General features: G+C 41.4%; 5 protein-coding genes across 5 annotated transcripts in view; all 5 read left to right on the top strand.

Annotated features, from left to right (window-relative positions):
- The window catches only part of LOC117245837 (uncharacterized), a 277,287-nt gene that overhangs the window by 65,954 nt on the left and 196,757 nt on the right, over positions 1 to 14,576 (top strand). The gene's annotated exons all lie outside the window — the stretch shown is intronic.
- The window catches only part of LOC117245847 (uncharacterized), a 301,333-nt gene that overhangs the window by 169,262 nt on the left and 117,495 nt on the right, over positions 1 to 14,576 (top strand). The window lies entirely within an intron of this gene.
- LOC117246011 (uncharacterized) overlaps positions 1 to 14,576 on the top strand; it is a 148,297-nt gene that overhangs the window by 114,908 nt on the left and 18,813 nt on the right. The gene's annotated exons all lie outside the window — the stretch shown is intronic.
- LOC117245913 (uncharacterized) lies at positions 232 to 8,390 on the top strand. The gene is made up of 3 exons (XM_078163884.1): positions 232 to 597; positions 1,190 to 1,582; positions 5,387 to 8,390. The coding sequence occupies exons 1-3, from the start codon at positions 405 to 407 to the stop codon at positions 6,457 to 6,459; spliced, it is 1,659 nt and encodes a 552-aa protein (XP_078020010.1). The 5' UTR covers positions 232 to 404; the 3' UTR covers positions 6,460 to 8,390.
- Positions 11,262 to 14,576, top strand: part of LOC117245869 (uncharacterized) — a 4,617-nt gene continuing 1,302 nt past the window's right edge. The window contains exons 1-2 of the mRNA XM_078164701.1: positions 11,262 to 11,334; positions 12,088 to 14,576. The exon at positions 12,088 to 14,576 is cut by the window's right edge and continues 1,302 nt beyond it. Coding sequence (XP_078020827.1) covers positions 11,262 to 11,334; positions 12,088 to 13,421 — 1,407 coding nt within the window. The 3' untranslated portion in view covers positions 13,422 to 14,576. The remainder of the gene's footprint in view (positions 11,335 to 12,087) is intronic.

Genomic DNA, 14,576 nt, shown 5'->3' with positions numbered 1-14,576 from the left:
GGAAAAGGGATAGTGGTAAGTGTGAGAACTGTGGAGTAAAAGAAAACGAACATATTCTACTGTGCTGTAACATGTATGAAATAGAACGAGAAAGGCTGCAGGATAAAGTCAGAGAGGCGGATTTGAGGGGGGTAAAATCACCAGGAAGGCACTTATTAATTTCTTAAAAGATACTCGGCTGATGAGTAGAATTTAAGGAACAGGCGAAATGACATGATGTTGCACACTCTTGTACAGTAGGTGGCGGTATGCACCTTTAAGTTATTTGCAATCCGCCAATAAGCCGAGAGAAGAAGAAGCAGCTGGACTCTGGACTGTTGCTAACTTCCCACTTTTTGCACAAGATGGCGTCTGTTCGAAGGAGTGTTAGCAGAGTCTATTTATTGTGTTTTTAAAGTGTGAACATGTCTAAAGTCCAAATGCTGAGAGCGTTGATGAAGCAGCGACTAACTGCGGCTGCTGAAGAGATATTTGGGCTGTTTGAAAGAACGATAGCAGAGTACGAGGAGGAACTTTGTCGATCAAAAGAGGAGAACGAGCGACAACGGAAACTACTGGACGCTGTTTTCAACCCTCAGCTTCGGTTACACAGAGCAGGTTTGTTCATTAAACATTACAAGTGCATTATTAATAATATAACTGCAGCTTTGTTCAATAAATATTCAGTCTGTCGATGTTTATACGCCTGTGATTAGTTGTCGGTGTAGATTCTCAGTCATTCAGGCCACGGTAATCATAGGTGCTATATCATAGGCAACTGGACTTCCTTCCGTCTCTTGAAGGCGTGGGTGATAAGTGGTAATGTAGGCCACCCCCTCTGTTAAACAGTGGTCGTTCCAGCTTGACATAGATGGCTTCCTTTACGCCTCTTTCAAGCCATCTTTCTTCCTTGGCATAGATGTGCACATTGCTGTCCTCAGGAGTGTCCCTTCCCTTTAGGTGTAAGTGGATAGCTGAGTCTTGAGCCAATGCAACACTAAACCCCCGAGCTTGCTTGAGAAGGAGTAAATGCACAAATGCACTGTTTTTAAATATCCCATAGAGAGAGACTCTCACTGCAGCCTTCTGTTATAAAAAAAAAAGTTTGGCGTGCAACCTCGTTCTGTGTATTCTCTGTATCTGTAGAAGCTCAGTAAGGAGTTTTTGAGCTGTCATGTGAATGAACGACAACATTTCCTGTTTCCTGCAGACGTCCAGCAGCTGTTGGTGGTTAAAGAAGAGGTTCCCTCTGAGCAGCAGGAGTGGAGCTCCAGTGTGGACCAGGAGGACCCAGAGCCTCCACACATTAAAGAGGAACAGGAGGAACTCTGGATCAGTCAGGAGGGAGAGCAGCTTCAAGGGCTGGAGGAGGATGATGTCACCAAGTTCACATCCATTCCTGTCCCTGTGAAGAGTGAAGATGATGAAGAGAAACCTCAGTCCTCACAGCTTCATCAAAGACACACTGAACAGATGGAAACAGAAGCAGAGGGAGAGGACTGTGGAGGAGCAGAACCAGCCAGGAACTCAGATCCAGAAACACATTTACAACCTGAGACTGATGACAGTGATGATTGGACGGAGACCAGAGAACCTCAGTCAGGTAACTGTCGAGGCACACTTTGCTAGTCTTAAGCAAGTCACTGTGGTCAGAATCAAGCAAGTAAACGGTAAATTAACCTGCACTCGGAGAGCACCTTTCTAGTCATCTGATGTAGAAGCAAAAAAGTCAAGGTCCCGAGCCGGGCCAGTTAGCTCGCGACCTCGCTCTTCTCCTCTCAAACGGACTTTCTTTGTCTTCCATTAGATATCAAAAACTCAAATACTCAGAGGTCAAAAAATCACTGGAGACACGTAGAATCAGATGCAACTGAGTTTAATGTGCTCGCAGGCAACAAGCACATCACAACCCAAATGAGCCAAGCTCTGGAGCAAGGCTGGAATTTCTTTGTTTGCGCTCGCTCTTTTATCGTAGAATTTCTGCTGAGTCATCTCTTTCCTTTAATCCTTCCCACTTGGCTCTGATCGTAACGATATCCCACCTCTGCTGAGTCACTTTTTCTCCACCATAATGGTGTCATATTTCTGCTGAGTAATGTTTTTCCTAGATCTAAGACCGCCTCCTCTTACTAGGGTCATTCTCAGGACAAGCTGTAATTCCCCTAATTTTCCACTAGTGTTTTCTGAACCCATCCTCATGTTATTTTTAGAAATAATTCACAGTGAGTCCTAGGTACTTCTCCACCACAATGCTTAAGTGCTCAATGAGTGTGTGTGTGTCATAAGAATACATGAAATATTAAACCAGTGTAATTTGTCAGTTGCACAAATTATATTGCTTCAACACATATCTTTTAAAGGTCAGCTAAAAGGTACAGTATATGTCTTCAGTAAATCAGTACATTACACTACACTGACCACTCAAAGCGCTTTTCACACTACGAGTCACATTCACTCATTCACACACACATTCATACACAAAGGGCTGGGGCTACCAGACAAGGTGCCGCCTGCTACTCAGTTTTTAACACACTCACACATTGAGCAATTTGGGGTTCAGTATCTTGATCAAGGATACTTCGACATGCTCTACCTCTGAGCCACAGCCATCCAGTTCTTGGTATAAGTCAAGCAAGTTGTATCAAGTCATTTTGTGTCTTAATTGGATGAAAATAAAAAGTGAGACTCTGTCAGTGTCTTCTGTAGAGAAGAGATGAACTTTCACTACTGCCTGAACGCACAGAGACTTTTAAAAACACCTTTCTCTCTGGTCTCCAGCAGATAGAGGTGAGTAGTATCTTGCAACGTACATGTGACCCACTTAAGGGTGGCATTGCGCGTCTAAACTCACTATTGAAACACAAATTGGCGTGGCATGACTTTACTGGGCAGCCAAGAGTAGTAATGGAAAAAGGGTATTACTGCCCCCTTCATCAGGCCCTGCCACTCTGAGTTGATTTGGCTTTTTGTCACAATAGAGGTGCCAAACAACATTAATCATTGTCTGTCTCTGCATGTGTGTATGTGCAACATTTGAGAGATCGTGACCTGGGACTTTGAGGTGCAGGAGGATGCTGTTCTGTAGTGTCTAAGCTAGCTGTATTCTGTCTTTTGGCTAAAATGAGGAAAGAAAGTCAATTTTTGGTTCATTGAAGCGTGAGGAGCAGAGGAGAAGAGAGAAGGACAGGAGGATGGTGCTGTAAGATCAGGTCACATTACTGTATATCGTTCAGGAATATGTTTGAGTTTGGAGCGTTCAAACGTGTTGGAGGTTTTGGATATTGGAAATTATGGACATTTCATGTAGGCTGCAGTGGGTTGCATGTCATATTTGTGGGATTTGATTCAAAGTGACAGCCGCTGGATGAAAACATAATGAGTGTGTTGTTGCCCCTCTGTCTATGTAGTTTTCCCGTTGTATCGGTCTTGCATCTCAGTAAGGCCTATAGGTCAGTCCAACACACTGTGTACAAATCAGCTGTACTGTGGTTAAGTACATTTTAAGTTGGATATTTGACAGACACTCACTCCAGACGACGGCTGCCCCCTAATAGTCGACCAGAAAGGTCATTTATCGGCAAGATTTCATTGGTTGCTTAGTGGCAGAAAATGACCCCACACAAATGGCAAACTCTATTAGGAGCTGCGCCTTGTCAAAATAAATCAAAACCTGTATGACTGGACCATGTTGGAATTTAATTTGAAAGGGTAGACACAGGAAGTGTCCACGCTCAGCAGTCTGACAGGAGTCAGGTTAATTTCCAGGGCTGGTACCTGCGGTTATTCCACAGGCTAGTTAATAACATGTCGGGCAGGAAATCCAAAGTGTGGGATCATTTTGAGAAGGTGAAGGACAAACCCAAGGTGACATGTAAACTTTGCAGGCAAACATTTGCCTATCATTCATTGACTACAAACATTATGCATCATCTGTCAGTAGCTACATGGCCATTAGCCACTTAGCACAATCATTACTGCTTTGCAGACAGCATCATTAACAGGCGGCTCGCTCAGTGTGTGATGTGCACTTGTAGATAAAATATAGGCCTATATTAATGAAGGTTCATTAGTACAGTTTTGTATTTCTCTGTAATGTAGCACAGTGTTAACAATGTTACTGATACTATTCTTTCTCACACCTTCAACTCAAACCACCAAAATATATCATTTAATAATTACATTAATATCGTAAACATGTAGGCAACTAGTCAGCTAATTGCCCTTAATGACAACTATTGGTTGACCAGGAAAATTCTTAGTTGGGCAGCTTCTTAGTTTTAGGTTTACTTGACATTGGCAGTAGGGGGACGGTAACATCACCTCGCAGCCCTGCTGTTTACTGCCAGCAGCTGACATGGACCATCAGTTATACTATGAATAGAACCACATGCGCATTTGTAGAGCTGCAGCAGTCCACAGACAATTAGTGCTGAAAGTATGTCCTTGGGCCAAGCTACCTCACCTCTCTTCAATGACCATCGGCTCTGCCCCAATCTCACCCACTTTAAGGAACACATGAGTGAGTACAAGAACCACGAATTTGTACTGCATTAGTACTTGAGTTGATGTACTTAGCTACTTTCTACCACTGGTAGCTGAGTTGAGAAACACCATGAAATTAGCCAATGCTAGCTAATTTAGCTAACATAACATGTCAGGAAATTAGCTTTAAATGGTCCATAATGTTATCTACATTGTGGTGTTTTGTAAGGCAGCGGATACTGTGCCATTACCAGAGTGTTTGTGGTGTTTATTTCTTGAGGTATCACTGCTGCTGCTACTCCATTGCTAGGGACGCCATAGTAACGGCCTTAGACTGAGGAGCATCAAAATCAGTTAACGTTAGTCCACACATGATTTCAGTTTTTCAATATTAATTATCATTAGGCTGCCGTTGCCATGGATACAAAGCACAGACACATTTCTTTTTGCGAATTTTGAATCAATAAAACGTGCTTTAATCATTATTTTGTGTCACATCACTGAATGTTTTAGTAGTAAGCCATGTTCTAAGCGGGATAATGTATACAGTTGAAAAATAACTTCCGACAGGGGATTGACGCTGCACGTTGGGGTTCCAATCCCCTGTTGGGAGTTATTTTTCAACTGTCACCGGCTCACTATACATTATCCCTTACATAATTAACTTCAGTCTGAGCAAATTAAGAGACACACTGTGACCTCCAAACATGACAAGAGTAACAGTACATATTACAAGCTCACCTCAACCTCACGCACTCTGACATGGCTGATTGAACACTGTGAAGCTGTTTGATGCTCAGAGATCTGTAGAAGTCCAATAAGGAGTTTTTGAGCTGTGATGTGAATGAACGACAACATTGCTCTGTAACATTGGTGTGTGTGTGTGTGTGTGTGTGTGTGTGTGTGTGTTTCCTGTTTCCTGCAGACGTCCAGCAGCTGTCAGTGGTTAAAGAAGAGGTTCCCCCTGAGCAGCAGGAGTGGAGCTCCAGTGTGGACCAGGAGGACCCAGAGCCTCCACATATTAAAGGGGAACAGGAGAAACTCTGGATCAGTCAGGAGGGAGAGCAGCTTCAAGAGCTGGAGGAGGATGATATCACCAAGTTCACATCCACTCCTGTCCCTGTGAAGAGTGAAGATGATGAAGAGAAACCTCAGTCCTCACAGCTTCATCAAAGACGCACTGAACAGATGGAAACAGAAGCGGAGGGAGAGGACTGTGGAGGACCAGAACCAGAACCAGCCAGGAACTCAGATCCAGAAACTCATTTACAACCAGTGACTGATGACAGTGATGATTGGACGGAGACCAGAGAACCTCAGTCAGGTTTAAATTCTCTGAAAAATGATCAAGTCCCTGTCAGTAATTTGATTGTTGGTGAGAAACCATTTAGCTGCTCTGAGTGTGGGAAAAGATTTGGTCTACGTGGAAATTTGAAGAGACACATGAGATCTCATACAGGTGAGAAACCATTTAGCTGCTCTGAGTGTGGGAAAAGATTTGGTCAAAATGTAAATCTGAAGAAACACATCAGATCTCATACAGGAGAGAAACCATTTAGCTGCTCTGAGTGTGGGAAAAGATTTGGTCACAGTGAAACTCTGAAGACACACATGAGATCTCATACAGGAGAGAAACCATTTAGCTGCTCTGAGTGTGGGAAAAAATTTGGTAAGAGTGGGGATCTGAAGATACACATGAGATCTCATACAGGCGAAAAACCATTTAGCTGCTCTGAGTGTGGGAAAAGATTTGGTGTAAGGGGAAGTTTGAAGAAACACATGAAATATCATACAGAAGAGAAACCATTTAGCTGCTCTGAGTGTGGCAAAAGATTTGATCAAAGTGGAGATTTGAAGAGACACATGAGATGTCATACAGGAGAAAAACCATTTTGCTGCTCTGAGTGTGGGAAAGGATTTCGTCAAAACGCACATCTAAAGAAACACATTAGATCTCACTCAGGAGACAAACCATTTAACTGCTCTGAGACTGGGTAAAGATATGATCACAGTGGAGATCTGAAGAGACACATGAGATCTCATACTGGAGAGACTCCATTGAGCTGCTCAATTTGTGGAAAATCATTTACAAAAACTGAAAATTTACATTTATATATGAGAATTCATGATGGAGAAAAGTGATTCAGCTGTTCAGTTTGAAAAAAAATATTTTATTTGGATTAAGATTTCAAAAACACCCATGAGAACTCAAACAGGACAAAGTCTTTTTAGCTTCAGTGTTCGTATGAATTTTTTTTACACAGACTGGATAAACAGGAGAGACACACTGTAGCTGCAGTGTTTCTCACTTAAGATTCACTTTGCCTAAACCTTTTTTAACCTGAGACTCAGGACAAGGCTGGCAGACTGTTACTGCCCCATTATTAATGTACTTATGTATGTATGTAATGTATGTAATGTATATATTTACTTACTTACTTACTTACCAAGATGAGTCTTGTAGAGCCAGGGGGAGTATTTCCCCTCTGACAGCCAAGCTGAGTCAAAACCTGTTATCCGGTGGTGACTGGACTTTTGCTGCTTTTCAGGGGCAGGGCATGCAGCACATTGGCTCTTTTCTGTACTTGGGGAACTCTCTCCCTTCTTTCCTTCTCTTATCTTTTGTGCATCAGCTCTGTGAACAACAACACAAACTAACTGTCCAGTTGAAGGGCAGCTGAAGACCAGCGACTCATTGTGTTCGGTGAGATAAAATTACTGATTCTGTCAGTGGAGTCTGGTTGCTTTTAGGAGAGCATCATGTAACTGCATCAGTTTTCAGTTGTAAAGGGCTGTCTCACGGCATGGTTAGGTGTTGAAAATACTTTTAATGTAGTGTCCACTTAAACTGATGTGGATTTTTTCAGGTGATCCTTTTTTTATGTGGCTTGACTAGGTTTTGCTGCTGCCCCCGTCCACAGTCACAGAAACAGTTATTTTTTTCCTCATAGCTCCCATGCCATTGTTGGTCTCTTTTGTGTCCATCTGTATCATTCTGTGTTCGCTCTTGAAATTCAGAGGTTTTACATGTGTACAAAGGCAGTGCATGTGGAACTCTTTGTGAATTGTTTTTTTTTCCCCCTCAGTAGCAGTAGTATGAGTCTTGGGGTGGATAATTGATCAGCTGCTCCGACCAGAATTGATCTGATCAGTGTATGAGAGGAGCAGCTGCTGCAGAGGCGAGTGAAAGCAAGGGAAGTAATAAAGCAACTCAGGACATAAAATAAGCACAGCAGAAACATCAGATAGGACAAATCACCGAGTTGAACCATATATCTTTAAACGTTTCAGTTACAGCTGAAAATAACGACAGAAATAAACAGGTTTGCTGAATTTACATATCTCTGCAATTCAAACAGTTTGCAGTTTCTACCTGGAAGGTTTAGATCAAGGTTACGGTGATTCAGTCTGCGAAGATGTCATCAATATTCATGTGAGCATACGATGTCATCTAGTGACTTTTTGGAACTAGTACTAGCTACTTTCATTGGAAGTACAAGAAAACAATACTACTGAATGGAGCAACACTCAGCTCTGAAAAAAGTTATACTGATGGATTGTGTGTTAAAGGTTTGTTTTTATTTCCTGAATGTTACACTTATGGACTATCTGTGTAAACTTCCCATCAAGATGTTTAAGGTTGGATGTAACCATTCTGATGTTATACTTATGGATTCCCTGTGTAAACTGTCTACTAATATTTAGTGATCTGAATTTTGTGTACTTGTATACATGGTCTGTGTGGATTTTATATTCTCTTTTTCCATCCTTGTAATATTTTACTGAGTTAACTCATGGATTAGGGTATACACTGGAAAGTGCCTTGATTAAGCCCCTCTGGTTTTTTTTGCATCTCCCCATCATGTTTCTGTTGCTCATGTATGACTTTTTTGCATATGTGAAAACAAATAAACTAAACTAGAAAACAACTGGAACAGTTCAATAATAATGATGATAATAATAATGACTTTATGAAGGACACAGTGAGAGGTCCATAGCATACCACACAAAACACAATAATCTATGAACAAAATAAGATATAATAACTACAATATATAAAAATATTGAGAAAATAAAGACAAAAGAAAAACAACAGCATGTCATTTTACAAATTCATAAAACTGGAACGATTCAATAAACTTCACCCACAAACAAGCTGGAGTGCCAGTGGCCCCACTGTCGAGATGAAAACCTGACTGAGCTCAGCCATCTATAGGCCACATTAAGTCTTTGCATATTGTTCTTCCTATAGGAGCGCCACAAGTGGGCAGTATATAGCGGAGTGCAAAATGCTCTAAAAAGAGCTATCTAATTTTGTGAGCAAGCATATCAGCTTGTGCATACAACTTCCAACACTGTCTGTCTGTGGATGTCTCTATCATCAGATAAATCATTGGCAGTATAGACCAAGATGTTTAATGTCATTACACACTTTAAGAGCACCACCATAAATGTCATTCTTTCAAAAAGTGTATTTTAATCTATAGTGGCAATCTAGCAACAAAAAATGCCACTTGAGGGAATTTGAAGACATTTCCAACTCGTGATGGTGTGTAAAAATGAGGCCCGCCATGGATGTGCGTTTAACACTTTATTAACTTGCCAATCTTAAAAACACCTACAAAAGGCCGGGTGCCGAATGACTTAAAACAAGTTCGTATACAAAAGGACAAAAATACCAATATGACAAACCCATTTATACGGTCACACACACAAGCACGGTTTAAAAACTGTGTGGCTTCCCTAGATCCTAGTCACCTGTGTCTCACTTATTTAACCTCTGCCTGGCTGATTACTACCTATGCCCAGATGTGCAGGTAACCATAGCAATAATAGTGCCTCACCAAAGACACACACCCACATTTACACATAGAAACACACACATGCCGCATGAATCTAAATTGGCTACAACATAATCATTTTTCGTCCTGGGTGTGTTTTTCTGAGTAACCCTGCAATTTCTAGTCTGGTGGTGTAAATGGCCGTTTTGGTAAGGAACCGGAAAAAGGGCGAGTGAGACAGGATCCGGAATTCGATGGATGCGCCTTTCCGTCAAAATAAAAGCACCAAGCTAATAAAAATGCGGTGAAACTTTTTAATTTAAAGAATATAATTTACAAACAAAGCTCCAAGCCATTAAGTTAATCGATTTTCTTACACCCCTCATCACCCCAAATCGATGGTGGGCCAGAATTTAAAGTTTTACTTTGGTGAACACTTTTACTTTGGTGAATTTGGTGAATTCCGCATCCGCTCTCTAGACCGGAACCAGAATCCAGACAAAATTCAGAGTGAATAGAAACTAGGCTCTTCGCCTTCCGCGAAGTGCCTGGTGACGCGAGGCTAGCAATTTCATGAACACTTACGGACTTTTATTTTGAAGCGCATTCACTCACCTCTACCGAAGCTGTATTGTGTACTTCTGCGAACATCACACTGTTTGAACAAGATGGCGTCTGATAGAAACGTGTGTTAGCAGAGTTTCTTTGTTTTTAAAGTGTGAACATGTCTAAAGTCCAAATGCTGCGATCGTTGGTGAAGCAGCGACTAACTGCGGCTGCTGAAGAGATATTTGGGCTGTTTGAAAGAACGATAGCAGAGTACGAGGAGGAACTTTGTCGATCAAAAGAGGAGAACGAGCGACAACGGAAACTACTGGACGCTGTTTTCAACCCTCAGCTTCGGTTACACAGAGCAGGTTTGTTCATTGAACATTACAAGTTCATTATTAATGATATAACTGCAGGTTTGTTCAATAAATATTCAGTCTGTCGATGTTTACACGCCGCGTTAGCTTCTCTGGTGTCGTTAGCTTCTCTGGTGTCGTTAGCTTCTCTGGTGCCGTTTGGCTTCTCTGGTGTCGCTAGCTTCTCTGGTGTCGTTAGCTTCTCTGGTGCCGTTTGGCTTCTCTGGTGCCATTAGCTTCTTTGGTGTCGTTAGCTTCTCTGGTGCCGTTAGCTTCTCTGATGTTGTTGTCTTATGGAATCCGGAAGGGTTCTAAACGTCTGTTTTTGTCGTCCGTATTAACGCGTCAAATACACATTAAGACAACAGAAATGGCCTGTTAACAGGTACATTTCTGACGTACCAGGACGTTTACTATTGGGTGCAGCCATTTCACCAGTTTCGGAGGGGAAGCTGATGTAACAGTATTCGGTATACATTTATTATTATATTGGCCAAATTTCACATTCATAGATGTAAGTTCACAAATAACAAATCCTTGCTTTATTGCCTTTGATAAAGAGATTAAACATTACATGCATTCAGTTCAGTACTCACAAAAACCAAAAGCAATAAGAACAATGGCTACTTGCAATATATTAAACATTTTTTGTAGCTCTTTTTTATACTCTGTACCCCCTAGCATCGTTTTATAATGTTATAATGTTTATAATGTTAGTTACTAAAATGGACAGGCAGAGGGTACTTGCTGCAGCTCTGGTTGATACATTGATACATTCACTATCGGACATTGAATGTAAGAGAGCACAACTAAACAGTCTAAACAGTTCCTGTTAACTGCTTTACCACTGTGTCCATGCAACATAATTCAGATAGACGGGGTGGGAACAATGGGTTAACAATGAGTTAAACCTTGTTTGTTTAACTTTCCTTATATTAGTGATCATGTGATTATTATGCTGTCTATAATCATCTGTCCTATGCCTGATGAATTTTCTTATCAGTCTTTTACATTAGCTTACATTTGAGCCATTATTTCCATGTTCTTGATCTTGTGATTTTATCCTGAATTTTCAAGTTGCAGTCAGTCAGTCAGGGTGTCAGTGAGCGTGTGAATGGCGGTCCTGCGTGTTGGAGTCTCCGTATCCATGGCAGCGATGACGCTGAGCGGCGGACCTGCCATTCTGTGTCATGCTCCTCTGCAAATTCTGTTTTAATATTTTTCTGCTATGTTCCGTGAAACTCTTTTGATTTAATATTTCTCATGTCATTCCCAGTACATGAAAACATGGTTTATGCAGCAGTGTGTGCACAGAAATAAGGGACAAATTGCGTTCTGTATTGATTTAGTAAGGGACAGTACATTTTAAATGTGGGATGGTCCCGTATTATACGGGACAGTGGCAACCCTACGTGAGAAGCAAACACACTTGGGTAAAAAGGAAAACAACAATAAATGCTGTGAGATGGCAGTCTGAGGTGACAGAGGTATGATCAAGTTGTCCGAGGTCTGAGGTGTGACAGGTGGTATGTTCCATGTTTTATTTCCAAATCACTCCAGAAAAGAGGATTAGCAAACTGTTAGTGTACCGTTCCGTACCATTATGATAGGAAAACGTCTGTTCTGGTTCAGCGCTGGAAGCTCCATTTATAATTCATGCAAGGTATCATGGGGGCTAAGAATAACGTGGATACAAAGCTCAGTTTTCCTGAGTAAAACACCACATTTGTGTTGAGGAGAATTTTTTTATATAATTTTATTTTATTTACTCAGGCTGCCAGTAATAAAACTTGACGCATGGCAAACTCTTGCATCCTATGGACAATCATTCTCACATAATTCACTTTAGCCTGAGCAAATAAAGAGCCACACTGTAACCTCCAGACATGATTTCTCTGTAACGTGTGTGTGTGTGTGTGTGTTTTAACTGTTTCCTGCAGACGTCCAGCAGCTGTTGGTGGTTAAAGAAGAGGTTCCCCCTGAGCAGCAGGAGTGGAGCTCCAGTGTGGACCAGGAGGACCCAGCGCCTCCACACATTAAAGAGGAACAGGAGGAGCTCTGGATCAGTCAGGAGGGAGAGCAGCTTCAAGGGCTGGAGGAGGATGATATCACCAAGTTCACATCCACTCCTGTCCCTGTGAAGAGTGAAGATGATGAAGAGAAACCTCAGTCCTCACAGCTTCATCAAAGACACACTGAACAGATGGAAACAGAAGCAGAGGGAGAGGACTGTGGAGAACCAACCAGGAACTCAGATTTGGATAGACATTTACAACCTGAGACTGATGACAAGACTGGGGCGTCTTCTGAACCAGAGACTGATGACAGTGATGACTGGAAGGAGACCAGAGAACCTCAGTCAGGTTTAAACTCTCTGAAAAATGATCAAGTCTCTTTCAGTGATTTGATTGTTGGTGAGAAACGATTTAGCTGCTCTGAGTGTGGGAAAAGATTTGGTCAGAGGGGACATCTGACGATTCACATGAGGTCTCATACAGGAGAGAAACCATTTAGCTGCTCTGAGTGTGGGAAAAGATTTAGTCAGAGGGGAAATCTGACGATTCACATGAGATCTCATACAGGAGAGAAACCATTTAGCTGCTCTGAGTGTGGGAAAGGGTTTTGTCACAGTGGAGATCTCGAGAGGCATATGAGAACTCATACAGGAGAGAAACCATTTAGCTGCTCTGAGTGTGGGAAAAGATTTGGTCTTCGCGGAGTTCTGAAGGAGCACATGATAGCTCATACAGGAGAGAAACCATTTAGCTGCTCTGAGTGTGGGAAAAAATTTGGTTACAATGGAGATCTGAGGAAACACATGAGATCTCATACAGGAGAGAAACCCTTTGGCTGCTCTGAGTGTGAGAAAAGATTTTATCACAGTGGAGATTTGAAGAAACACATGACATGTCATTCAGGAGAGAAACCATTCAGCTGCTCTGAGTGTGGGAAAAGATTTGGTGAAAAGGGAAATTTAAAGAAACACATGAGATCTCATACAGAAGAGAAACCATTTAGCTGCTCTGAGTGTGGCAGAAGATTTGGTCTCAGAGGAGATCTGACGAGACATGTGAGAACTCATACAGGAGAAAAACCATTTTGCTGTTCTGAGTGTGGGAAAAAATTTAGTCGTAGTGGAACTCTGAAGGACCACATACGATCTCATACAGGAGAGATGCCATTTAGTTGCTCCAAGTGTGGGAAAAGATTTGGTTACAGTGGAGATTTGAAGAACCACATGAGATCTCATTCAGAAGAGAAACCACTTATCTGATGCTAGTGTGGAAAAAGATGTGGTCAAAATCTGAAGAAACACAAGATCTCATACAGGAGAGAAACCATATAGCTGCTCTGAGTGTGGCAAAAGCTTAAGTAAAAGTGGAGATCTGATGAGACACGAGATCTCATACAGGAGGAAAAACATTTAGCTGTTCTGAATGGGGAAAAAAAGATTTGGTCAAAAGTTATATCTGCTGGAATGCATGAGATCTCATACAGAGAGAAACCATATAGCTTCTCTGAGTGTGGCAAAAACTTTGGTAAAAGTGGAGATTTGAAGAGACACATGAGATGTCATACAGGGAAAAAAACATTTTGCTGCTCACTTTGTGGGACATCATTTACACAAAGTGGAAATTTACATACACACATGAAAATTCATGAAGGAGAAAAGTGATTCAGCTGTTGAGTCTGGAAAAAAAATTATTTAGAATAAGATTTCAAAAACACTCATGAGAAGTCATACAGGAGAAAGTCTTTTTAATTTCAGTGTCTGTATGAAATCTTTTACACAGACTGGACAGTTACACAAACACATTCAAACCCACACAGGAGAGACACACTGAAGCTGCAGTGTTTCTCACTGAAGATTCACTTGGCCTAAATCTTTTTCAACCTGAGACTCGGGACAAGAGCAGTACATCATGTGATACACAATACTGATCAAAAATAGTTAAGTTACTTAGTGTGTGGTAAAAAGATTTGTCCGTTAAAGATGCTCACAGTATTTATAGTCCACAACTCCTCTGCAGAGCCTCTCCCATCTTTCCTACTCTCATTTTTTGTGCAGACCATTCCCCACTGACACTCTCATTGTTAATACTTGAAAACATCCAGGGACCATACACGTGGCAGCTGAACCCAACTTTGCTCAAAAAGCTGATTTTTGTAAATTCGTGAGAAACCAAATTAAGTTCGTCTGTGAAACAAACTGTGCCTCTTCCCCCAGTAGCTTTGTATTGTGGGACACAATGGAAGCCTTCTTAAGAGGGCAGATAATTTCTTATACCAATAGTTTAAAAAGACATGGCTAAAATGAATGAGCTTGAGAAACAAGTCCTATATTTGGAATAAGAACAACATATGTCACGCTCAAGAGAGACCTACTAAACTTGAGTAAACAAAAACCTCAAATATAACCTATTGAACA

Source organism: Epinephelus lanceolatus, chromosome 22, assembly GCF_041903045.1.
Source record: "Epinephelus lanceolatus isolate andai-2023 chromosome 22, ASM4190304v1, whole genome shotgun sequence".
NCBI lineage: Eukaryota > Metazoa > Chordata > Actinopteri > Perciformes > Serranidae > Epinephelus > Epinephelus lanceolatus.
The sequence above is the reverse complement of the archived record's forward strand: the minus strand, read 5'-3'. Positions and strand labels throughout refer to the sequence as shown.